Here is a 27721-nt window from a genome sequence, read left to right as displayed (position 1 = left end):
TTTTATTTGTTGATCGTTAATAGATATACTACTTCAGTATATATACAGCATGCTATCAGGTCGTGGCCTGCGATCATATCACCCGTGCGGACTACACAGTAGCTTGTATCCCTCCCTTCCAATCAATGATCCCGAAGACTCTGGGTTATTTACATCAGACGTTTTATACCCTCGATGTGATGACATATCATTCACAGAAACCATGGTAATGGTAGATGGTCTTTATCCTGCACGTGGCGAATACAATAAAAGTGTTGAGAATATTGTTTTTCACAAATCTGACGACGATTCCATGTTGGATGTTAGTTAAGCAAGAGTTATACTTTTCATAACAAGCATTGCATAAAACAAGGGGAAAAAATCAAAAGAACAGATTCCTGTATAAACATCGAGTTACAGTTTGTTTTCAATTAATAGATATTATAAATAAAAATATGTCCGGTATTTTACACAGTCTGATATTAAATAGGTACCGGATATAAACAATACAATATCTTAATATCAGTGAACATATGTTCACCGAATTTTTTACAGTAACCGTAAAAAGTAATAATGGCATCAGTACTTTTGCGAATAATGTCAGCAAATAGTTACGTAGGCAGTATCGTACATAATTCATCCATAAATACAAGATATGTCATAAAGGATTATTTGTTGGTACTGTTCTTCACGTGTAATTCTTACTCCGTCAGAATCACAACATGCATCAACAGCTTTAAAATAGAAAATACAGCGATCGTCATTGTCCTATTATCTAACATTTTACCCATCTTCAATTGCGTCTCTAAAATGATTAGAATTATAAACATGAATATTTATATCCAAGCACCGACACCAATCAAGCTATTGTTATATAGAAAAGGACAGGAAAGAAAGACACGCGGCGTTCGAACAGCAAAGTCGTTGGTTATCCGCATACACTTGATAAGATATGTATTCATGTACTCAACTCTTAACATCGGTCGCTCCTACTCATCCCGTTGCCTTGAAACACTCATCAATGTACTCATTCTCAAAGGCATCATCTATTCTTTTTATTTGTGGGCCGATTAAGATGAAACTGGACTAACTATTTGATGTCTCTCCCAACTTCCAGCTTCATCAGGGGTTGGCTTTTTCATGAGGGTATCATAATGGTGTGTCGATTAGTTCATATGTAGATCAATGTTAAGATAGTGACAACTGCATTGTGTAAAAGTGCATCCTTTCGTTGGAAGCCGAGGTACACGTGTAATGACAGGCATTTGATGGGATGTTCAGTTTAGGTTAGGCACTTGATTACTAAAGAAGATAGAAAAAAGAACACGTTACTCAAAATTCTTCACTTTCATTATAATGATATATAGATATTTAAAACAATTTCATTTGAAACACCATGTATAGTTTAAAACATTAATTTCAATCACATATTGGCACAGGATATCTTAATTGGTATTAAAATGCAGACAGTTGTAAATCATACTTGCACTTTTATGTCTTTGTTGAATTATTCAGAATTGCTGTTGGTGAACAACAGTAGGAAAATAAACATAGCATCGTTCAAGAACAGGTTAACGTGGTCTATGTGAACCTCATGAATTGAATATCTACATAAATATCTTTGACATTTACACACATACTTTAGTAAATTGATTTCATTCATGCATACTTTTATTCAATTAATACCGCGGGAAAATCTGTCACACAAATTAGCACCAGTGTAGAAAATTAGTTTCATGTGGGTTGAGTTACTGTGAGTGCAGCAGACTTGCTATATAGTACATACAGAGGCGATGTGTGGATGCAGATGTTTCTAGAGTAATGCATACTCAATAGTAAATATGCCAATTTCTGAAATCTGTTTATTTTGATAATTGATATATCAACCTGTTGGTAATGGTTCGTTTGATTAGTGAGTAGAGACTACACTGTTAAGAGGCTCTACTTAAATCATTAGCAAACCCTACACTCTGTAGTTATATATCAGATTTGATAGCAATTATTTTCCCATTTAGCTTATTTAACTCAGCATAATATTTTTGTATTCATTATTCGCATCAATTATTGAAATCTAATACTGTACCTTGTCGGTACACATTTATTTAACCTATTAAAATTCTTAGTTTCTAAATTTTCAGAATTCATCAAGTAGTTTCACGTGTATTCTTATGGGCACACTTTCTAATTTTTACTGAAATTTGAATTTGTTTTATATACACGCACTGACTTGTGAGCTGTGAATTAATTGCTTACCCCAAACCGAACTCTTATAATTGGAGTCATCGTAGAAAACCACAATTTGACACATTTAATCTCTCCAATATGTGTAAGTACGAAATAATAAACAAAACCGTTCTCTGTGCGTGTCAGAACGTAGCTTCAGAGATCCGGTCATGTAAGGTTATACAAGACAAACACAGTTCTTCGAGTTAATTAGAAAGATTAAATATCAGGCTCCCCCTTACACGCGCACGTCATGTCAGAAGGCTAATATTTTAAAAAGTTCATGTTTAAAAAAGACCTTAGATAAGAAATATTGAAGAATCAAATTCAATTCTTGTTGTTTTAACCATTTCCATCGAGAAATAAATATGATATATTTAGATAGATTTACTTGAAACGTGAATTTAAAAAAAAAAAACTTTTTATTAAAAGGAACTTTTAAATGAAGAAATTAATATTATTGGAATATATTAATGTTGTTGAATATTGACCTCTAAGAAACTAAAATGAAATGTCATTGGAATATGTAGTTTTAGTGAACTAGAAAGTATATAATTACTTGATTCCATAACTTATGCGTAATTAGGTCACATCATTTCCGAGAGCATCAAAAGCATGTCATGTTGGATGTAATACTGTTTAAAGATAAGTTTTCGGTCGAAGATAAACGCTTGCTTACACTGCATTCTCGCGAGATCTCGTGGCGAGGTCATGATGCACTTGACCTCAGTTTTGATTATCAGAAATAAGGGCGCTAGTGTCCCGGTATGGTATCAGCTTTGAAGAGACCTGTCTTGAACCGGATACTGTTTTAACATCATTTTAGAAATCTATCTTCACCATGATTGTGCCATATAAGCATAAGCGTAGCGCATTGTGGTCTAGGCTAAGATATTTGTGATGAACGAAGAGCCTGTAATTTTAATGGTATTGCCTCAAATCGATACAGAGAATCTAAACGGTGTTTTCTTTCTGCCGACCAAAAATTAACGTGTCACTTTTTCTACTTTTAATACTTATTGGAACTTCAGTATATTTTCCTGATAAATCCTAGATCAATATTCCAGTACATATAATGTGAAAAAGACATAACAAAATTACAACAGCGTCGATACGGACATCCATGCCATTTCTGTATTGATGTCTCCGCTGTAGTATGTTCCCCTGCTGTTGACCATATGGCATATTTTCGTCGTCTTGCATCTCACGTTTAACAAACGACCTAGATATACTTATATACACCAGTACGACCTACATTACGTAACATCAAAAAACAACTATTAAAAATGTGTGTATTCAAACGTGATATAAAACACGCGAATATTTGTTTCCATTATGAACAGGGTTCACTCTGTCCGTGAGATCTATTGCATGAAGCATTCACTGGTTTATTAAATGTTCAAGTACATTTCAACAACATCCTGTATCACTTATTCTTGAAAGTCATTTAGTTTTTACAGAACCAGGAGAAAAAACAAATGGAGTTGGAGAGGTCATATGGACTTTTGTGAGCGATATTATATCTGTTAACACTTTTTAAATAGATATATTTTTATTGAAACTGCAAACTCGGTATCGATTTCAGCTGTTTAATACAGTTCGGCGATACAACATAAAAACACTTATTTAATACTGTTTAGCAATTCAGTATTTTTAAAACGTTTTCCTTTGAATTTATCATTTTCTTTTAAATATTTACTTGGATAAGTTCCCATTTAAAATATTTTAAACTAGAAAAGTGGTCTTCAACCATTTGATTTAATTGTAAAGACGTGAAAATAGAAATATTTAATGTTGTTCTAAATAATTGATGCATATTATATTGTTAAGAAAATAGAAATCGATATGATCAATATAATCAAAATCCTTTTCAGCTTAAGCTTTTATCATTTTGATAAATTATTTTTATACTTTTGAAAAAACACCATTCACCCTTAATTTGTTTAATTCGCTTTGATGTGAGCATAATATAATTTTGCATTAAACTATCGTTAAGTATTGTTACATTTGCATTTTATCAAAGGGATCGATCATTTCAAGGAAGTTCTCATTAAGATGCTTATTAAATAGAAAATGAAAATGTTTGGATATTCGTTTACAAAAGAAGATCATTTGATCCCTTGACATACGGACACTCTCAATATCGAGCCTCATTGGACAACCCATTTACTGCCCATGTGAAAATGCCCGAACAGAGACGTGAGCTCGCCGTTTATACATGTACCAAGGGATGGTATATTCGTAGTTCTGTTTTCAACATTACGCGTCTCGTCTTTCAGTCAGTGTGTGTAAGACATAGAACCCCGAGTGTTATGGACCAATGTTTGGCCTTACGGTGAGGCCGTGATGACTTTTTCATGGGTTTATTTACTTAGACAAGCATGTAGGAACCGTGAAATGCCACCAGAACGGAACACTAGGTTTACGACTAGTAGTGGCTGTCCCACTCACTCCAAACCCTTACAGACTATGTATACATACTGTGGAAATTATCATAGATAGCTTTACAACCAGAACCATTTTCAGGATAATGAAACAATTTTGTGTGTCTTTTCAGCTCATTAATGAAGCAAGTTTACCCAATAATAAGATATGCCAAATACTATAATGTATAATGATAAACATTTCTCTGGTGGCCATTTTCCCCATTTGATGTTCCCCATTATCTGCAAGTGAGATGTACCACTAATATCTTACATAAATCTTCCGGTAATGTATTCATTGGTCATTTCCAATGTCTTTATATGTTTAGGCGAATGTAAGTGCTTTTTGCAAATATGCAACTATTTATGAACAAAAGAAACCGTAGAAAACGATCAAACGATTTCCCCAAATATATGTATCATTTGTTGAGGTGAATGTTCGGTTATATTAACCCGTAAAAGCGATAGTGACCGAGACGAAGTCGAGCCGAGGATATAGGAAAAAACAATGTCATCTAATAATAAACTTATACGACATGAATATGATACAACAGCCGTATCTTAATTAATGCAAGTGCTGAAACATTTAACACTCAATGATTATATTCAATAACTTATATTTCAACCTTTAGATTAACAGCTCTTTGCTAACCTGAACCTTAACCTGTACGGTTATTTCACTAAATACCTCACCCTGACTACCCGATGAATGCGTGCTATCATATACATGTACTACTGTGAGGTAATGAGTTCAGTGTATTTTACCAATAGTATTTTTAAAAACATGTTTCTTAAGCATGTTGTCTATTTAAATGTTCCTTCGGGAAATAAACGCCATATATATTAAATTGAGGCATCAGTCGTCCGTCTTTTCAGCTTAAATGATTTTTTTTCTATCAAACCTTCTTTATTTTCTTTTTGTGGTGGAAAGTTGATTATTGGATGAGAAATGTATGAAAATACTTAGTTTTACCCCCATTGTTTTAAAACAAATACCATTTCATTTTTTGTATATCAATAATAGTTGATCTCAACAATTCAAAATTTCATTCTTATATAATTTAGTTATCATTATCTTTTTTCGGTTAGCTCTAATTTGGTTTATCGTTAAAACATTTCGCGTTTTAACTTAACTGCCCCCTTTATGGAAATGTCTTCATTTAATCACCGTCTTAAACTTTGCCTTATTATTCTCGTAAACGTGCCTTTATCGTAAATAACCTTTAATTACCCCATACACTTTTGGATTTTATCTTGCTTTTTGTCAAAGTGTTAAGCCATTTTTTCACCCGAATTTGACACCCAATGTTTGCACTAAGACAACAAATGTGTTTTTTTGTTTTATTAGCGGCGGAATACAATACGATAAGTGCCCTTAGGCTCGCGTAGTAATCTGTGAACATGCGCCATTCTAATCTCTCTGCTGAGTCGGTTCTGATAAACTTCGACATAGCACTAAATTTGAAGGTGATATATATGTCTAACCTTACATTTGTTAATGGTCTATTGTTTGTATATGTGAACAGAATAAGGAGGGTAATTAATGTTTGCTCGTCGATCAATCAATGAACGCTGTTTTAATATAATTATATAGGTGACAGAAACGTACGTCACTATTCTTACGATATCATAAAAGTAACTGGTCCTTTTTATCAGGCCAACATACATGTACGCGTTGGACTTAGTTTTGACATATCTCATTGAGATCATTTATCATTTGGCAAAACATAACAAGTACGTATTTGTTTGTTTCAGACATAAATATTTGTTATACAAATGCGTATATACTGCTTGATAATTAAATGTAAATAGACATTATGTAATTTACTGTAACGTTAAACGTCAACAAAAGTGTACTTAAAGCACTAAAACCCATACTGGATATACAAAAAGTGTAGGCACCAGCTTTGGTTGAGCCTTGTAAATATCAACACGAACAAAACTACGCCGAAACAAACCCTCCATATGTACTGAAATATTAGTTTAATGTTCTGCTTGTAAAAAATTGAATATTTGACTCTCTACAAAGTAATATTCTATTGATTCATAAAACGCTTTCACCTATTTACCATTTTGAACTTCAAATGCGACAGGAACTTGGAACACATTCGTCACTGAATTATATAAAATCGCAAACAACTTTCAATAACTTACTATGACATTTATGAAAGAAGCATCAAAACGTCGAATAGACATTAAATAAGTTTGGGATACTTTTCCTATGCATGTACGCCATCACAAAAAAAGCAATTTTACATATTCATTTTTTCCATATTTAGACTATAAAAAACAAGGGAAATTGTTTCTCTGTTGTACATTTTTGAATGCAACCTTCGTTCCTTCGGGATATCACAAGATATATCGTTGCTCAGATATCATATCTGTACTGGATGTGCTACAGTATATCTTACACTGCAAAGTCCCCTGAGTATAAGATGAAAAAATGCTGATATTCGTCCATAGTTGAAATCATTTGTTAACCATACTGCACATCCGTTAAATTTCATGGCTACATATTTTATATGTTAAGTTTTCATACTTACTTATTGTGGATTTGCGATTCTGAATAAAATAATGGCATCTAACATATAGTATATCATTTTAGTTTAAATGAATAGAAGTTAGACATGTGATTTCGCCAGCCAATCAGCAAATGAATGAAAATACGTTATTAATGATTACAAACATAACACATTATTTACTTACTGATTCAATTGTTTATAATACATGATTTGCCGGTCAAGATTGCTCCAAGCATTGGTATCATTAGTATGCCACTGTTCCTATACACATAGTACTGGTGAGTGTATTTGATAAGTCTCTTAGACAATTTACACGTATCTCCTCTCGCCTTCCATGTCTGCATTACGCTAAAATTTATGGACTAGCGATTCTTATCGTTTAAGTGATAGCCGAGCAATCTCGAGAAAATCCATCTATTTTCTAACGAGACCAATAAGTTAAGGACTAAGATAGGGCTACGGTACAAACGGTAGATATATCACCGACGCGAACGGTCACGAAATAACCGTGCACAATTTACAATTTTTAGTTCTCTCCTTAAAGATAAGATAAAAATAATTATTTAACCTTACCTACTCGATATCATGACAATTTAGGCTGCTTGAATGACAGGTTTCTGATATAAGCTGAAATTATGTTCCGTAAAAAATCCTCTTTTGTCTCTGCCTATATTACCTGTCAAATGGTCAGGTATGTATGGCGCCAGCCAATTTGTACTGCCATAATTTCATCGCATTACACATACATTTCATTTCTTCCTATGCAAGTACATGCTTTCGAATTTTTTGTCTCTCTTAACAATAAATACTGATCTCTAATGATGATTTTTTCTGTAAGTTCTGAGCTTTTACATCATTATCTATATCGTGTATAACTGTCTATTCTCAAGGAAAACTCCTTTATTGTTGCTAAACCGTTAGACAACAGACAAGCAAAACCCTTAAAGCTTGTGAAACACCAATTCAGTTGTCTATATGCAGTTTTCATAATTTCGTTTTTCTTATGTATCAAAACAATTCTGGAAATGAAAAAACAAAAACAAACAAAAATTACACCATGTTATGATAATGAATTGATGTAAACTTGTTGACAATGTGCAACGTATTATCAACTTGAAAGCTACCTGACCTTTTTACTCCAATACACAACCAAGTGTACTTTAAAGCCACTCCATTACATTGAACAGCGTTGTGGCCCCTAATTGTAAGCCGCGTCAGATATCCTCATCGAACAGGCCCAGTCGACGTGTCTGCACGACCTTGTAAAATTAGGGAGGGGTTTAGGGGAAAGTCGCCATGAAACCAGACCCGATGCGCGATATGTCTGCACAGTCGTAGTTGCATTTCAATGATACACTTCGATGGTTTCAATGAAGATGTATCTGGATACGAGTTTCAATGTCTGTGGTATATGCCGCAGAATACATTTCATACGTGCTCGAGTACATAGCTTTTTTTAAACCTAAACGTGTAATACGCTTGCACACAACAATATTTAAGTACTCGTATTTATGAAACTGTTATCATGCTCAAGCACGTATTTTGTGCTCAAACCAACTATTCATAACTAATCATTGTCAAATTATTATTCTTATTATTTTTTATCTTTTAAGGACATGAAAGTTTGCTTGAGCAGAGAATTTGAATCTTGGCATAAAAACGGTTTTTTGAATACTGCCCCAGATTTCAGAAATTAATTTGCTTTCACTCAATAAACGTTAGAGATTAATATAATGGTCAAGTAAAGTATCTTTTTGATATCGTGTTTTAACGTCCGTGACCCTGAAAAAGTGCCGTAAATATTTTTTCGAAGACTCTTTTTTTCTTTTCTCAGCATTTTTAGATGAGATATGTGAATAATTTGTTTTTTAATTCGGACATACGTAGGGAAACTTGTTCTGCCTCACTAATGGGTTGGTGTTACTTTTATGAAGGACTATAATCTTCCAATAACTAGAAGGAATAAAACGCTAGAATACAGGAAACTACTATCAGCTTCACTCACAATCAACGTTATGCATCATTGATTTATTGATACATGCAACTTACGATCAAATTTCAATGACAAAAAATCCTTCTGCAAAGCATCAAACCTGAGATACTGGGATAAATAATACTTAACATGTACCGAACTGAGATCATTCCTTTATTTCATGAAATGTTTTTACGAATATCTTCGACAACATTTGTGTTTTTTATACACCCATTCACACCGTGGTGTGCCGACCTTTGCTGTGACCTCTTGTTATACTTCCGGTTCTTTTATGACAGAAGAGTTATATCTGTCAGGATAGATTGAAAATGTGAAGGATTCGTTAAATGTAGCATTAGAACGAAACACATCGACTCTGATATATCTTTCAGATATTCTGTACTGTTGCCTCCAACCACTTTCCTTTATTATACCTATCGGTGGCGGCTAAATAATTCTATAAAATAAGAAAATATATGTTTCTTTTTATCTGCGTGGAAGTAGAAACTTAATGTTCTCAAAAGCCAACTTTAACATGTGTGTAGGGTCAACTGCTTAGGTACTTGAAGGAAATTTAAGCGCAAGCGGTGACATGTGGGAGTCTTAGCGGCACCAGCCAGACCGGCCTCCGGCGGAATTTTAGTCTCTCCTTCCTGGTTCACATGGCGACGCACGTCTTTACGTTCTTCAAAACTTAGAGAGTTCCGCTCGTTGTTGGTTGAGTGAAAACTCTGTACCGGTTTTCGGTGGTGGGGTGTATCAAAAATCGATGTACTCAGACAGGAAATATTAGCCGTCAGGGTACGCTAGCTGCATGCTGGTTTTGTGCGGGCATTTGTATTCCATATTGTTTGGAGGAGGGCTTTTCACAAAAATCTCACGAGAACACTGTGATTACATGGTCAGTCGGTTATTGCTGTACTGTAGAAGTCATTATTGGATGGTCCAGTGACTAAACAGACGTTTAGAACGGGACTTTGTCAGATGTAATGTCAAACTGACCAATTTACGGTATTTTGAAAGCTTCAAGACAGAAATGTTGAAACTTGCTTTTTGTCATTTTGGAGGGAGTGAAAGCAATGCTACTGACTTAAAATTCTAACTAAGGTGTATATACAATAGTACTAGTAAACTTGTTTCACTGTGACATGTGTTTCGTCTTATCCATTAAAGAAGGAGTTGAGCTTTTGTCTGATATTTTCTTCTGATTTGGACTATCATTGAGTAGGAAATTCTGAATTACTAGCGAAAATATTCTTTAAGGACACATTATTGTGTAAAATTGGATAGCTCAAATAAAACATTTTGAAATATTTTCTTTCTCTTTTGGAAGATTAAGCCAGAGTATTAATGGGTTTCTTAATTTAAAAAAGCCGAACATATACTAATGAAAATTTCCAGATGAAAAAATAATTATCATTGAATCCTTTACTGAAAACTAGGTTGCAAATACATGTATAGGGGGAAGTGTCTGTTTTTGCTATATACGTGTTGTTAACATTTTAGAAAATTGCTGAAAGCTGTCATTATCTATAATTGTACTTTGGCTATAAGCAATGGTATGATCTTTGATTACAGAGGTTCAAACCGTCAAAGTTTAAAAACCATGAAATCCGCGACGTACACTAACAACATGTTTTGTTTCGAGAGCACACGGAAGAAAAAAAAAAGAAAAAAAGCTTAAAACTATAAAATGTATTTCTACTGGTTATTTTCTTGTTTTGCCTTTCAATACTGGGATCTCTTCAACCTTGACTATGAAATGTAACGTATACATAAAGGCTAGTCTGACGTCATCACGTCACATCGTACACTCCCGTCCTACATACTGTTCGCCGCACAGAGGCAAACAGACAGAGAGACCCAAGTAGTAAACTCCACAAAAATGTCTGTACGGCGATTTACGATAGTAAATGCCCCTCTTCTTCATACTAGCCCCACTAATGTCAGAGCGCGTTTAGATCCCCGCTGTTTAAACATTATCACTGGCGGATCAGAACTCCTGATACACCGTCCCGTTTCTTCTTTACCTCCTCCGTAGTTTCCCCCCTCCCCTACAACGCCCCCGATACCTTGAATAGCACTCAATTGGAACTAGACGGTGTTACATTGTCCTCGCCATACACAGGCTGTCTAACATTTAATACAAATGAAAAATTTACATGATAAGCGTGTGTTTTTTTCATTTTTGAAAAATTTAGAAAAAGAAATGTATTTAAACATTGAGAGTTTAACCGCGTTTTGTATTCTAATGATAATCATTCAATTTATATTTGCTGTTGGTTTGATTATACATATAACGACGTGTGGTATATACTAATAAGCATAGCATTTGTTGGCTTTGGAACACAGACAGATGTTCCCTTTATAGTATTGTTTTATTATCCTATATTTTCTAACTAGAGAGAGCAACTTTCAAATTGTACAAAGCCAGAAACAAACATTTAACAACTAAACTGAAAAATGCCACGATGGTTTCTGCCGTAGTATATATATTTTAATGATGTTATATTGCAACTTCATTTTGAACATGACGTCTCAAAGCATCGTTAAACTCCCAAAGTCAATGCTTATATTAACATCATCACTTCATAGTTATAAGTGATATAAATAAGAAATTTTCCTTAAATTTTCGGTGTAAGTTTCTGTTTTATTAGTACAAAGACTTTCCCAGAACAAACTAATGTCATCTAAATGATTTCTTCCTACGACGATCTTACGTTATGTGAACAGAAGGTCAGAAGATACTGATCCAATTGCGTTCATAACTCAATAAATGCATTTTTTTCTTGATAGTTTCATATAAGAAGTTTTGCACCGGAAATGTAAATATATGTGGTATAAGGCAGACATATTCATCGCTCCCAGTATTTTTTTAATTTTATTTTTAATGATTAGGGATAGTGAAACACAAACAAGGAAATGTAGATTATCTACAATACCGTACTTAACAAACATAAATGGAACGTACTGCCGTATTGAACAATAAATGTTTAACAACAGATACTCGTGTCTGTGTTTGCCGTGAATTAGTCATAGATATTTGGCCTTCACATTAACCACTAGTTGCATCACAAGTAATACAACCTGAACATCAGCACGTTCTCATGTATTGTGTGGGTGTCCTACGTGACAATAATTTGGTATAATACCGTGATACCCTCCACCATGATAATAGTCTTGAGATCAAAATGATAACATGTCTTTTTGTGCAAAATGTAAAAAAAAAAATAAGATATTTCCATCAAGTTTTACTGATAATTCCTCTAAAAGTTGGGAAAAAAATAAAATAAAAAAATAAGTAGCAATGCTAAGATCTAGCAGCAGCGAGGGCTGCAATTGAATTCAAATAAAATAGAGTAAAACCTCGATATGATGCCCTTCGATCCACTTGCCACCTCACATACCACCACATATTTCAAGATGATTTTTTCTTAAGAATTCCTTTATACTTTTCCTTCGATTGATCGTCAAAACCCGTTATAACTACAAAACAAATCTCTGAATAAAGGGTGGCAGCATAACGAAGTTTTACAGTAGATATTTTTAAAACTTATAACAAAACTGGCCAATCGGCGACCAGATTTAACGCTAGCCTAATATTTGACTTTGTCAAATTTGACGTAACAATAACCATGACAATAAGAATTTTGTGGCCTCGTGAAATGTGACTGTATTTATAGTTATCCAGATACCAAATCTATTATCTAAACAATTGCAAGTAGCCATGCAAATAGTAGACTGTTGCCATACACTGGGACCACTATCAGACTGCCTCAATTAGTCGCATAAGTTACCAGAGTTTCTCGAATGATGGGATTAATTATTTGCCAAATATGTTTTTCTTCTGACATTTGACATACTTTGAGTGTCCCAAGTGTCGTTATAAATAAAAGGCGACCGCCTTGATATCAGGCAAGCTTTCACGGCGACACACATTTAAATAAACAAAACAATTGATTGTGAAGGCACCATTAAGTTTAACAACATGCGACTATTGGAAACAATTAGCAGATATGTATGTAGCAATGCCAGAAACTCTGACGTACATTCCATTTGATTCAAAATAATAACCCCTCCCTAAGTCTTGGAGACGCACGCCAATAAACAACACTGTAAGTTTCGTATCATTCTCTCCTGTTTTCTTCACTAAAAGTCTAGATCGTGTATGGTCTTAATGTAACACCTTTTTTACACTAAAGTTTTTTCACAACCGTCGCATCGTGTTGTGACAGTGAACATGGGAACAGTGCTGTGGTTTTTTTCTCGGGGCACAGCGGTGTGGGATGTTCGCCATTCCGCATCATAGCGCCGTTATTAGCAATCATTACGTGAGCAACGCAGTCGTTCATTTCCGTCACAGCGGGAGCGCTCCTTGGCACTCTCGCGGCTTGGAGGATCCATATTGCTCCCTCTGGCGCTACAACAACAAAGACTCGGTCAGGAAGACAGGAACAAGGTTCCTCCAACAGAGGAAGCAAGCCTTCTGACAGGCGCATTATTAATATTTTGCTGAAATAAAACAGCGCGAGATGACCCATTGAAATGTTCTTTGCTGGGGAGCTCACCGGCGTCGCTTTTATGTGATATACCTGCAGTTCGCAGGTTTCTCAAACTCTCGCTTTTATGTACTGTACCTGCAGTGGAGGTTTACGAGTTTTTATGTTGAACATTTGTTTGTTTTCTCTGCACATGTTGGTAACGGTTTCTTTCCCCCACCGTACCCACATCAGTCATTAGAGCCAGCTAGCCTGTTAGAGCGACTCTGCTTTTGTGTTAAATTTACCGCCAGTACATATGTGAAATTTCATTCCTGTTAAAAAGGCACAAGCTCTATCTGCGGTTTATGCTGTATAGTCCCTTTACGAAGAGTTATATGGGTCAAAAATAAGACAAATATAAGTTAGTAACGTAAATCTGATATTAAACAGATCGTCTGCGATTGTTTTATAAGCCATAAATATTGAAACATGCAATGAAACCTGTCTGGATCATTGTCTGCTATCATTTTCGTTTTTGTTAGTTATCCTGAATACAGTGCATGTACATGTCAGAATGAAAAAGAGGGATAGCAATGGGCTTAAATTAATTTAATCTATATCTTACGGTCTATTTAATACAAAATCCTGATATTTTGTATATGAAGGTAAACTATAAAAGATATAACCTATTGTTAACCCTGTCATCCATTTATGTTAGAGGTTCCATTAGGGTGAAGGGTTAAAGATATAACCTATTGTTAACCCTGTCATCCATTTATGTTAGAGGTTCCATTAGGGTGAAGGGTTAAAGATATAGCCTATTGTTAACCCTGTCATCCATTTATGTTAGAGGTTCCATAAGGGTGAAGGGTTAAAGATATAACCTATTGTTAGCCCTGTCATCCAGATCCATTTATGTAAGAGGTTCCATACGGGTGAAGGGTTAAAGGTATAACCTATTGTTAGCCCTGTCATCCAGATCCATTTATGATAGAGGTTTCATAAGGGTGAAGGGTTAAAGAAATATATATTCCCAAATGGTCAGTTACGTTGATAGTTGTCATATATCTAATATATACAGTATATAATTTGAATAATTCCGTGATTAAATTAAGATACATGATACAAGAAACTGTATTTATGGTCGCATTAATGCAAACAAGAAACGTTAGCCCTTGCGAGCTGTTAATACGACACATAATGATTAATCTTCATTTAGTTGTCATGGAATTCTACCTACTGAATTGTCGAATAAAATCAGTCATTATCATAAATTATCAAGTGGTCTCCAAAGGCATAACAAAGCGTTTGTTTAGTGAATGAACAGACATAATTATTGTTTCCTAATTAAGTTAAAACGCAATTCCGTACGATAGCCACATGTAAAATGTATCCTGCTGAAATATCAACATGCTATAAGCTTAAAATTCGTCATGCAATATACACTTGACAGTCCCGTAAGTTATTATCCTTTCGTAACTCGGGGAAATATAAGCGACAGATTCAATTAGTGTTGATTACTGTAAATCACATGATTTTGGTGAATACTATTTTTTCCGGTTATACTTCCAACATGTTCCGTGAGAATTTGAACTCGCAAACTGAAAGATAGCTACACGTATATGTACATTGTTTTAATGTGTTTTAATAAATATTCACGAAATATCTGTTTTCGCAGTCAAATATGATCGCGAGATGAGGAAAAAATAAATATCCCACGAAAAAACAGGATATTTTAAGGATTATTAGATATGTGATTGGATGTTACTGAGTGTGCTGTACTGCCTAGTACCATGGGTTACAACAATCCGGGAGTGTCTTAATCATTATTATACGTTAAACAGACATGGATGTTCAAATGTGCTGATCGCAGATGGCAGTACAGAATGTCTTATCATGTATACATCAGCAGCGATGACCAAATCCCTTTACCTAGCTCTCTACCCCCTCTTCCCCCTCTGCCCCCTTCCCCATACCCTTTTTCTACCTTATCTCGTTGGTTGACTAGAGGGTCACGTAGGATATATATTCTACGAGACATTATACAATTACTGCTCTCTTGTGAGGTGAACATGGAAAATGATTAATTCCTGAGGAGTTATTAAAAGGGAGTGTAAATCGGAGGCCATTTGTTTGTCAATGGTTAATAATCCGTTCACCTCAAGAGGGAACAATAAACAATATGTATGGTTTTAAGATGTAGAATTCGTACTAAAATCATCTCTGTGAATTAACAATCTAAATAACTTTACATTTATTTCGGAAGCTTTTTATATTGTAAAACATGTGCAGTATCATCGCACACATGCATTTCGTGCTCATCAATCCCCACAAGTGGGCCAAATCTGGGAAGGTGTTGGCACAATGGCGGATAGCACTGGCCATATCTATGTCAATATTTACGATATGCAAGATGTTGGTATTGTACTATCCCGCTCCTGCTGGTCAGCATCCACTATTCTGACAAAAAGCATTGTCAGTTTACCATAAACCATTATCATTGTGTTCAAGATTATAGCTTACAGAGGAATGTCTATATCTCTATAAAATATCTTACCCTTGAATATATAGTCAGCACCGTTCTGGGCATTTAGTTCAAATATCCAAAATTGGCCGGTTTAAATCATTCATTTTGTTTTCTACGAAGCTGGAAGTGTATTTCGTGACTCAGCATCTTGACCAGTGAGCTTAGTCAGTGATGGACGGCTTGGCTGGCCGGAATGCCCAGACAGGTCACTCCTAGGGTGGTTACTTCTAAACAAAGGGGTAAAGTTACCTCCAAATTGTGCCCCGGGGTCCAGCAGACTCCCTTAGGGCAGGCTATCACCATACCGCACAGTCTTATGTCAGACTAATGAATAACTGTTTTCCTTGGCTGTTTGTTCTTGAATTCCCGACAGAAAATTCCCATTCATCATCCCGGTGTACCATATGTGTATGTGTTGGTGAGTGAGAGGTAGGGAGAAAACGGTGCACGGCAGTGCGAAGGACATCATGATGGAACGAACATAATTTATTATTCAATTTAAACGATCTGCATTCAACACATCTTCGAAACTGTAATTCATTTGAAGTCTAGTTACTTTTACCAGTATGATTAATTGTTTGAAATTTAATTCTGGGAAGATTAAAAAACCATGCTCAAATTTCACTATTTCTGTGCTGGTTATCAGCCACGAAACTTAATTTTCTTTTTAATCTTATCAATCGATTTCCTTGATGTTGCACTCCAGGCCATTTCGCTGCCATTGGTTTAAGAACAATCTCATGCCATATATCAATAACAGCGATAAACTGAGGCTTAACTTTTTGGTGTTTTTTATTTGCAAAATATCTAAAAAAAAAACATATTTCAAAATGATAAAATCTTGATATTGTTTGATAATTTCAATAACATTGACAGAACTTTCAAGGAAAAGAAACCAAAATCACTTCCCAAACGTTCTCCATCGTCTTTGATTTATCGATAGTTATACTGATTAAAATGGTAAATTGCAATTTTGCGGCTGATTATGATAAAGAGTGCGTATCGGCCATTCCTGAAGGGACGTATCGAGGAGACCCCCTTCAAACCTGATCTACGGCCTCCTCCCTGGATACTTGAGAAGCCAGGAATCGGCGGGTTTTTCGCGGTATCTACTTGTCGGAGACACTCTGTCTGCGCCGTACACCCATGTCGTTTCCAGAAGTGCCGAGTCTGAGAACTGTTTCTCAAAACACGGGACTACACGCTTAGGTTAGAGCGAGGACAACGTTTGGAATACTATTAAATTCGTGATTTTGATATGAGTAAACGTAAAAAAGGATATCGGAAGCATAAAGGCAGTTTGTGGTTAATTTAAAACGTTGTAAATATATGGCGGGGTGCCAGGGGAATCTAGCCCTGCGCATGAGCGGCATGAGGAGTTAATGCCAGGAAATTACTCACCGTGACTATCTCGAGATGAACCCGCGCGGACCTATAAGACTCCCTTACAAATTTGATACGAAAAATGAAATCGTATACACTTTTATTACGATTGTAAATTAAATAAAAACTATAATAGTGTTTCCTCCATACGCAACCGATACTAGAAAACGTCATGTGAAATATGAGAAAAAGGAAAGATATGATTTCATTTTTATAGTTTTGTGAATATGTTAGAAAGTATCCAGTCTTTCATTTTGTCATTTACGGTTATGATTTATGAGTAAACATCAGACAGCGCTGTGGGACTATTTTACAATAACTAGGTTGAATACTTTTCGAACATACCTAATTTCTATATGGAAGAAATTAAATCTATACGGAAGAAATTAAATCAAAGGATCAATTTCATTTAATGGATTCGTGAACATGTTACGTAACATTTATGTCAGAGTTCGGCGTTTTATGTTTTAGATTTACGATTACACAAAATGCGATATAAAATCTCTATCGATCGAGCCCGTGGCTTTTCAAGATTTGACTCCTTTGATAGAAACGGTTCCCCGTTGTCCGACTCTTGTAACATTTGTTTTAAATATATGACCTCTACATCTTTGTTTGCTGCAGGAAGGGGCAATTGTATTTTAAATCAAAAGTCTGTGTAATCAGAAATTGTATTTTATGTCATAAATAGTTAGATGAGGTCAACCCTTATGTATATACACAATGTAAAAATATGAATGTGTGATTTGTTTTTGTTTGTATAACACCTTTTTTCAAGAGAACAGTAAGTATGTATATTTTATTAGTAGTTATGACATCATCAAGAGTACCGTACGATACGAGTCTTTCATATGTAGAGACGGTCCAGTCAGGGGAAACAAATGGTATGGGTCTTTCATATGTAGAGACAGCATCGTCAGGGAAACACAGTATGGGTCTTTCGTATGTAGAGACGACATTGTCATGGGGACACGAGCGATTATGTGAAATATCAATAGGTAAGACCGGACACATTATGTTTTAAAATGAACTCTTTAAACTACATTTACAAGACATTGTCTAATTTCCAAACTATAGCACCTTGTGTGGTGAATACATCTGGACTATAAAGGAATGGCTACACATAATTTCGACAGCTTTTATTATTGCATAACCTCAACGTCTAATTTGATTTCTGTGTCCAGTTTTTCGTTTGTGAAATAAAGAAGTCCTGTTGGGTGTATCGGATGATATCAGATTTGACCGTGTGTATGAATGTTTGTTTGAATAAGAGGGGTTTCTGTCTGTTGTTGTTGATGATGATGATGATGATGATGATGATGCTGATGATGATGATAATGATGATGCTGATGATGATGTGTACATGTTAGAGTGAATGTCTTTGTCCATTTGTCCAAATTGTCAGTGTGACTCACTTAACGTAAGTTATAAAACTTAAGTAGATAATACAAAAGAACGATGTCCTCCAAAGCTTCCTTAACGGATACAGAGCACATTTGAGAGCGACCTTGGGCTATATAGATGGCCATGCTCGACAATTTGCCGAGGTAAAGCAATCTATCCGTGCTTAATAAAAGTATACTTGGATGATCTACGGTGTTTTATTTTCCAATACCGAACTCTAGCCAAGAACATGTCGTACTTTACCTAACCGTCACGTGGTGTTGTTTAATTACATTTCAGCAATAAATGTCTTGTATAAGCGTTGATGTGATACTGATGCAATTGAATATTACGAATCTCAGCTTTCAGTCGAGTCTGTAAGCGTTTAAATGAAGTCGATTGCTAATCACGTGATGCTGTGTCCTCACTAACAGTCGGATATCTGTAAACAAGACATCTTTATAGTTAATACATAAAGACAGAGTATTTGTGTTACCCGAATGTAAACAAAAAACATAACACGTTTATAAAAGTTGCCTTAAATTTGCTATAATCGTATCAAGCGTCTAAAGACACTGTCAGTGAATTGCTTCACTAGTGGGGCTAAACGATTTTATTATCATTTGGTCCAAGATAAGAGAATTACTTAGCACATAAACTTGTTACCGGAGTCCCTGAATGTTAGTGCAGAAATATATATCGATGTCAATTTGGAAAACCTAGATTTATAATGCCCTGATTGATGTTGGCCCCAGAACTGTGAATTGAGCCTCCGTAACACATGTTCCTTTTCTCTATCTCTAGCGACGGCGTACATAGAGAGAGAAATGGTGGGCCGCTTGTGTACCTATCAAAGCGGATTTTCACGTGCCTCAGTGGCACGAGTATAAATCTCCGATCCTCCGTTGTGTCTTCAGTTTGACAGCACAGTCTATCTTAGCCTATTGCAGAATGTTTTACACGTTCATAAGACTTCTCGGCCAGGAGGCAGCCTCCTCTGTAGACCGTGGTCTGTGCCTCGGTTCGTGCCACAGAGGTTCTTTAGTGTTATTTACATGTGATTTGTGGTTATTGCTTGCCTTTATTTTTGTAAAAGAAAGTTTATTTGACGACTAAAAATGCGCAATGTGTATACCGACCACCCTTGATTCCAAAACGCAGGCGCTCGTAGTTGTTTGCTAAAAAGTTGGATCAGTCGAGGACTGATAATGACAGAACAACAATATGTTTATCTCTTGATATCAATAAACCCATTTATTATAATTCACAGTTGAAGTAAACTTAATTCCAAATGCTTTGTATTCAGAATAACATATCTTTAATATTTTACATCCAATATGCACACCTCGTCGCAGAGACAACGTTGACACAGTAATGAAGGGGGTATTTAGACACGCACTCACACGGGTTCATACAACGGGTCTTTTCCTCATTGCCTCATAATACTTTAATCAAAGGGATAAATAGCCCTCTATTCTTGCTTTCATATAACAGATGGCACTTACGCTGTGTGATAGTCAGAAAATAGTATTGTCAGAACTTGAGCATCCTGGTGATGTCTGCACGATTTAATCTAAGTATCATCAACTTGAAGACGACAAATATAAACATGTTTTAACGGAAAGCGGTTAGTTTATAAGCTGTCAATACAACATTAGTTCAAATTTATCAGATTCAAAGCTAAGAGTTGTGATCTCATGTTACTATCATATGTAAATTTAATTTAAAGATAGTAAATATTAAGCAATGTGTTCCTATAACTAACTGTACATAATAAGTTGATATGATATGAAGTTGACGATACTTGAATGAATCTTCGTCTGCATATATAATACATACGGGATTCCGGCTTTGGTTTGTATACCATAATTGTACGAGTTTTGTATGTCTCTGAAGATTTTTCGATGTATCAAACATGTACGCACGTGTATTCCGTGCACCTATTCAGGTAGTGTCTTTGAAGTTGTATCTCGTGTGCCGTTATTGAATACTCCATCAAAGTTTTTGAGTACATGTTGATATCATCTACTGATACTATGTATATGATATATATGTGTGTAATAATGTATATATATACTTGTAGTTTGTCTCGACAACAAATATGTTTTGAGTTTTATGCTTGACTGCCTCGTTTTCTACCAGTAAGAAAATCTATTTAACTTCAGTCAACCCGAAGAGCACTTTATAAGAAGGTTCTCGTATTCGAATGCTTAACATTTTCAAGTAAATATTTCCAATATTTATGATGTAGACATGGTTTCGATGAAGTGGTCGCCCTCGGAAACATCGGCTCGACTTCAGCTAGTTTGAAATTTCAAGTGGATGGTCTTAATGGTCTCTTTTAGTCAAATAGTTTGAATGTTTTAAAGGACTGTTCATATTTTTTAAATGAAAAAAAATCTTATTATATATGTCTTGAGATTCAATAAATAATAGCATGATGCTGATGAAAATGTAGCAAAAAAAATATTTGGACATAGATTAAATGCCTCAGACCTCAAGAGTTTCGCTTTGATGTCTTGAGTGGACGGACTGCGCTTGAATACGAACGATTCTAATTTGATGATAAATTTACGGTGAACATTGCTATTTAGCGGCGGAAACATTGGTATGAAGTGTTTAAGGTCCGGTAAATCACCCTTACCACTTGTAGAGAAACTGTCATTTGATTTTCCCCCATTGCAACGATAAGTCAAGTCGAGAGGCTACGGAAACAGGAGAGCTCTCTCTCCCTCTTCTTCTCAATGCCGTAAGATGGCGCCATTTGCTATCCCTCTCATGTCATTTTTACGTTTTAATTTGCCCAACAAGATGGACCAGTAGGGCCCGAGCGTCACGGATGAAAGGGAAGCGTACAGCGAGGTTAAGTAGATAAGTTATGATATGCACATGTGTTCTATATATGTAAGGTAGCGCGTACCATCAACTAAAGCGTACACATGCCATAACAACACTCTTGTATTTTCCCCCTCTAACATAGGGACGAAATCATTTGAGATTGTGTACAAGAACTTTGGGGTAGCGTAGGACAGACATCTTGGAACATTGCTACACAAACACACAGCGACCATTTAAAACGCAGTGCACCAAAAGACAGCTACCAAAGACGACCTATCGCATTGCCGTACTATGTGTTAGGGTTAGGATGGTCCTAACCTTCTTCGCGTATTAGTCGTAGCTTCATTAGGACGAATAGTATAACGCCCGACAACCAAAACAGGCATGCATAGTCTGCTTTAGAGAGCAGAGCAAAGACATTACCAACTAAAACAGTGTCTATCGACTTTCTGAAAAATTAAATAAATGCATAAAAATACACGTTTAATTCAGTTATTGTACATTTGGGCATAAGTAGTTTTGATATGTTGGAACAAGGTTTCTTATTCCTTCAGACGTGTCGAGAGGGAGCTGTAAGAAGTAGTTTACGTTCAGATGTATTTAAACTTTAGTTGGTTAGAAACATCTTTTTACTTTTCTTTGAAGGGATTTTTTTCACATTCAAACACGAATTAATCGAGAAACAAAAAAAAAAAAATGTTTTCATTGGCGCGTATTTTATTCCTAGGTCGGACACAAATTTTACACAGTAATATACCTATCATTTCACATGTATGTCGTATTCGATATACAAGGTTTATGCTTTCGATACACATATCCTCTTAACATTTATAATTCGAGAATAGAACCGCTTTTTTGTTGTTGATCATGCATGTATTATGCAACTGTTCTTAGGTGATGCAATGAAACAAAATCATCTACTCCTACTCGAGATATAAGTGTCATTCAGAGATCTTAATATAACAAACGATCTGAATATAACAACGCCCTTAGATTTTATATGGAGACGTTAGATCTGATGAGGAGGCAGATAAGAGTAGGATAAGGTGATAAGGAGGAAGGAGAAGAGTGAAGAGAAATACAGCTTACTGTTTCCCTATAACCATTAACATTTTCCTTCACTCTAATGGGCTAGGTACAAAATGTCCTAGGTATCGTAAACAGTCTTCCTGCATAGCGTTGTTTGTCAGGGCTCCAACAGATTTGGCACAATAAGGTTATTGGTGTACGGTAAATATAGGGCACCCAACCCTCAATACAGATCCGCAATATGTAAACAATGTTTACATGAATAAAGGCGAATACATGATTTGAGATCCTCATCATATATAGCTGATGTTTGGATGTTTATAAAAATATTTTAAGCGGCATATTTGTACGAAGATACACTTTTTAAATGTAACTTGAGTGGTTCACATAACTTCAAAAATTAATTAGCATATGATAGTTTTATATTGAAAGACGACGTGTATACAATGGTGAATTAAGAACATGGTGACCTTGACCCGATTCGGACAGAAGATGGGTGTGGTTGAAGGCATTGCTATAACAGACATTCTATTTATTTTTTTTTATCTTTTTAGGCAATGACGATGATAAAGATGACAAAGATGGCAAACGACGTCGAAAGCAGCGACGAAACAGAACGACGTTTAACAGTACACAGTTGGCAGCGTTAGAACGAGTGTTTGAGAGAACACACTACCCGGACGCCTTCGTCAGGGAGGAACTGGCGCGGAGAGTGAACCTCAGCGAGGCCAGAGTACAGGTACGGCTTTCTCACCTGTAGTGACAGGTACACCCGTCTCAGGTGTAGTAAACGTGTCTGTCTCACATGTAACGAGTCTTACTAGTGCAATAGGAGACAGACAAACGCATGGCCAGATCAAAATTTGAACCAGGGACCTTTCGAACTCTAGACGGACGCTCTACCAATTGAGAGAACTAGCTATAAGCTAGTCGCCGACGATCGACCCAGTCTAGTATCGCTGCATTCCTCTATCCTAAAAATGTTGCGTCAGTCTCAACTGTATTTAAATATGTACACCTGCCATACATGAAGCACGTACTGATAGTCTGAAGTATGGTGAAAAGGTATGTCTGCCCCAAATGCAGCAAAAAGTATGCCGATTTTTATTTATAAGTATCAATGGTGCAAGTCTCATCTATAGTTTGTATGTCTGTCTTGCCTGTATTTACACGTAGTCTCACCTACAGTATTGCGTATGTCTGTCTTACCTGTAGCTACAGATATGTCAGTTTGATATGTAGTAACAGATTTGTCTTTTCATCAGGTAATCATCTTTTTAACCAGACGTGTTAATACCTGGTGAGATGCTATTGATTTTCATTTACCAAAATTAGAATGTGTCTGTTTCAGATTTGACACAGTTTACTACGTTAATGCATAGTAAAATAATGACAACATTACGTTGAGAAAATTGTTCGAACGACAAACCCTGAAAAGGCTTTGAAAATAATTAATTATCCATAAAGTATAGCTCGCCAATCACTGACATTGGTATAGTCCCAAAAGCCAATAACCTTCCAACCAACTTGTGACAATATCTATGAGAGCCTCTTTCACTAACAATGTTTAAATTTGTTTTTATTACATTTCAGGTATGGTTCCAAAACAGAAGAGCAAAATTCCGTCGAAATGAACGTAATATGATGGCCCAACGTGGAAACCTTTACGGGCGGCCAGAAAACACGCCCATTGAACAACCCATCACGCCCCGCCCATCATCTATGAACACTGACAACCTGTCGTGGTACGCCCCTCCCGCGTACAGTCCCTCCACGACATCAAACAGTTGTGCCCTGGCGAACCACTCCTACACCCCACCTCCCCCAAACATCGGCTCCAGCATTGCTTGTCTTCGACTCAAGGCGCAAGAATACAATAACGTTATGCAACATAATCCATACGCGCATCAAATGCAGCAATGACTAGGCGGAGGGGGTGCGGGAGTGGGTGGGGTTAACGTTGTGGGTGGGGCATTGGGAGGGGAAAAACAGACTTATGGTAGCCCGTACGGGCAATTTGGACAGGAAATAAATCATGGATTACAAACACAAGACAATGATAACTACACAATTGCTCAGATATAGCCAAACGTGAAGCAAAGACGCTGTAGTTTACTTTTAAATTGTATGATGTAACGTGTGTGTTACACCCCTGATATTGACAAGCTATATGACGTCAAAATGTCACGAAACAGCTTGGATCTCAGTTCTGAAGATTTCATTCGAGTGAAGAAGACATTGAGAAGTATAGTTCGAGGATTTGTTGTGGACTAATGCTTCATTTGGCGGCCCACAGCAACTGCGTCATTTATATTCTGTTGAAAGTATAATGGGTTACTCAAATGAGAACTTTCGGTTGTGACACGTGCTGGAAGATGAGAAAAAACGTCATGCGTGTGACGTTGTATATTGGTTGTTGCAATTGAGGAATTATGAAAAACGTTTTATCAATCAAGAAACAGGAAACAAAGCATTTATTAAATACGGGTGTTTCTTACACATCGCAATAACGTCAACCCTTTCAAATAAACAATGAGTTTAATTTCTCATTCAATTCCTTTTAGATGGTAGTATCATTACCATTTGATATAATTCGAACATTATGGCATTTCCTGTACGATTGCAGCTCATACTGATCGAAAGATAACGTATTTACATAAAAACAATGTGCCTTATCATATTGCATTTAAGCATTCACTGCCATTATAAACGATATGTTTTGTAAATAGTACAGTTCAACCCTATATAACTTGTATCCGTCAGAAAAAGAAAATACCGAAAACCCTCAGCAACATTCGAAAACTCTTAGAGCGCCAAAAATATCTGGCGGTGCATGATTCAGAACGAAATTTGTGTCTATACGCCGTCTTCCTCGAGTGTTAAAGACATACTTGCCCAGAGATCATAGCGCCGATAATGTCACGTGATGTGAATCTGCAAGTGAAAGGTATTCTTAGCTACACAGTAATCATCCCAACTGATTCCGTCTCATTGACATTATCATCGAAAATATCATGCGCGATAACGAGCAGTAACTTCACGTTGACAGTATCAAGGTCATCAGTAAAGGTCATACAGCTCAAGTGTACGTCTCAGCATAAAATCAAGCATCTACGTGATCAAGTCACATTCATATTATGAATAAGCGTTTTCCAAAGAGCTATTTTGATTCAGGTGTGCAATATTAACGTTAAATATACAATATGTTTTCTAAACATACTGAAATCTGATTATGCATATTATATATATATGTGTTGGGTAAAAGTGTCATGAATAGCTCCAAAATCTGTGGCATGTAAAATCGGTAACATGCTCTTTTGAGTACGTACTATATTTTGTGATGTCTGCCAGGTGATAGTGCCTACTTTTATTAAATTGTATCAGGGATATGACCATCAAACAAAAGGTAGCATTGCTTACAAAACTTCTCTCGTTTATGGTCTTTTCTTTTAAAACTGACATATAAAAGGTCGCTTGTTAAACCATTTATTTATTAATAATCTTTTAATTGCTTTTTAATTGTTTAAAAGTGCTTCATCTCTTTGATGCACTGTTCAATATTGTATTCAACCAAGGGTTACAACTAAAATTTAAATCCTTGCCAAGTGCTATGGGCGATAAAGGGTACATGTATAATTATATACTAAAAGATTACATTGCTGTATATTACATTGAATGATTGTGATTTTGTGTTAAGAAATCACGATAATACTCGTTACGACTTGAAAAAAGAAATGTTTGTAGAGTCTCTTGTTCACCGTATGTGTGTTCGTGTTACAAATGTTTATAAAGTGAAAATGAACAAATGAATGTGTGTATGTGTGTTTTTATAAATGATGCATGCGCGTAAGAGATTCACGTCTGAGCGTGTTGGTGAATGTGTGGTCCCTAAAGGACAGTATTATCACTGTTGTACACATCTCCTTTCTGTTGTAAATGACTGTAAACTATTTTCATACGTTTAATATCGTTTAATATCTTTATTGATATGCATAATTATAAAAATAAATCTTTTTTATATAAATTGTCTTTTGTTTTGGTAAGATACAGACGATTAACATGGAAATGGTGATTTCAGTCAATCGTACTTAGACCAAAACTACAGGGACACTGTACGAGATGCAAAAGAAAAAGAGGAAAAGATGTTCTGGTCTCCAAAAACGAATTGTGGAGTCTCTGATAGCGCTGTTCCTGATGCATTTGTTTACGAAACAGTATCTGAGAAAAATGCACTGAAACCACAACAAAAACACTTGAATCTGGATAAAAATGATATACCTCTTCAGGCAAAAATTGGAAATCCGTGCACACATAAATCTGTTCGAATAATAGATCGTTTCTTTGAAGAAAGATACAGAAATCTTCCACGTTCCTTTGATAGTTCCTAAGTTTCATAATACCATTGGTCCGTATCAGATTAACGTTATAAAAATCTATCAAAGCTACCGCCTCCTCGTACGGAACTCGGATAACATGGCCAATTTTATTTTCTCACGGACGATTGGGAAATAGTCACGTGTTTCCGGCGTTGTAAATCTGCACAATTAAACGGTTTATTGCAGGGAGGTATTCTGCAGTTTGTTGTGTAGGAATTGTATACAAGTACATTGAGGATATATTAACGGAAATAATGAAACTTAAAACAACGATAAAACTATTTGCGAAGAAAGTCTTTATGCAGCGAGAGTTTTTGATTGCGATGATAAGCTTTATAATACTTCCTTTAGATTTCCCGTAGATTGTGCCTACAGATGAACCCGATGGTATGTCTCGTAAACAACCTGTATAAATGATTATGTTCTCAAGAACCAGTTTTTGTTTTGAACACAACTCTAAGATACGACGTCTACAAAATACCAGGATTCTACAAGTCAGCTTTGCTGAGACACTTCGGGTCGTCTGTTTCATAGATATACACCAATATATCAAAATGGTTTCCCTATACATTGAAATTCCTCTTT

The 27721-nt window shown here is 35.8% G+C and overlaps 1 protein-coding gene across 1 annotated transcript in view; it reads left to right on the top strand.

Annotated features, from left to right (window-relative positions):
- LOC110464429 (paired mesoderm homeobox protein 2-like) overlaps positions 1-25194 on the top strand; it is a 29218-nt gene extending 4024 nt beyond the window's left edge. The window contains exons 2-3 of the mRNA XM_021519637.1: positions 23315-23499; positions 24354-25194. Coding sequence (XP_021375312.1) covers positions 23315-23499; positions 24354-24683 — 515 coding nt within the window. The 3' untranslated portion in view covers positions 24684-25194. The remainder of the gene's footprint in view (positions 1-23314; positions 23500-24353) is intronic.
- The last annotated feature ends 2527 nt before the right edge of the window (positions 25195-27721 follow it).

Source organism: Mizuhopecten yessoensis, unplaced genomic scaffold, assembly GCF_002113885.1.
Source record: "Mizuhopecten yessoensis strain PY_sf001 unplaced genomic scaffold, ASM211388v2 scaffold10987, whole genome shotgun sequence".
Lineage (NCBI taxonomy): Eukaryota > Metazoa > Mollusca > Bivalvia > Pectinida > Pectinidae > Mizuhopecten > Mizuhopecten yessoensis.
Note: the sequence above shows the minus strand (reverse complement) of the source record. Positions and strands in the feature narration are given on the sequence as shown.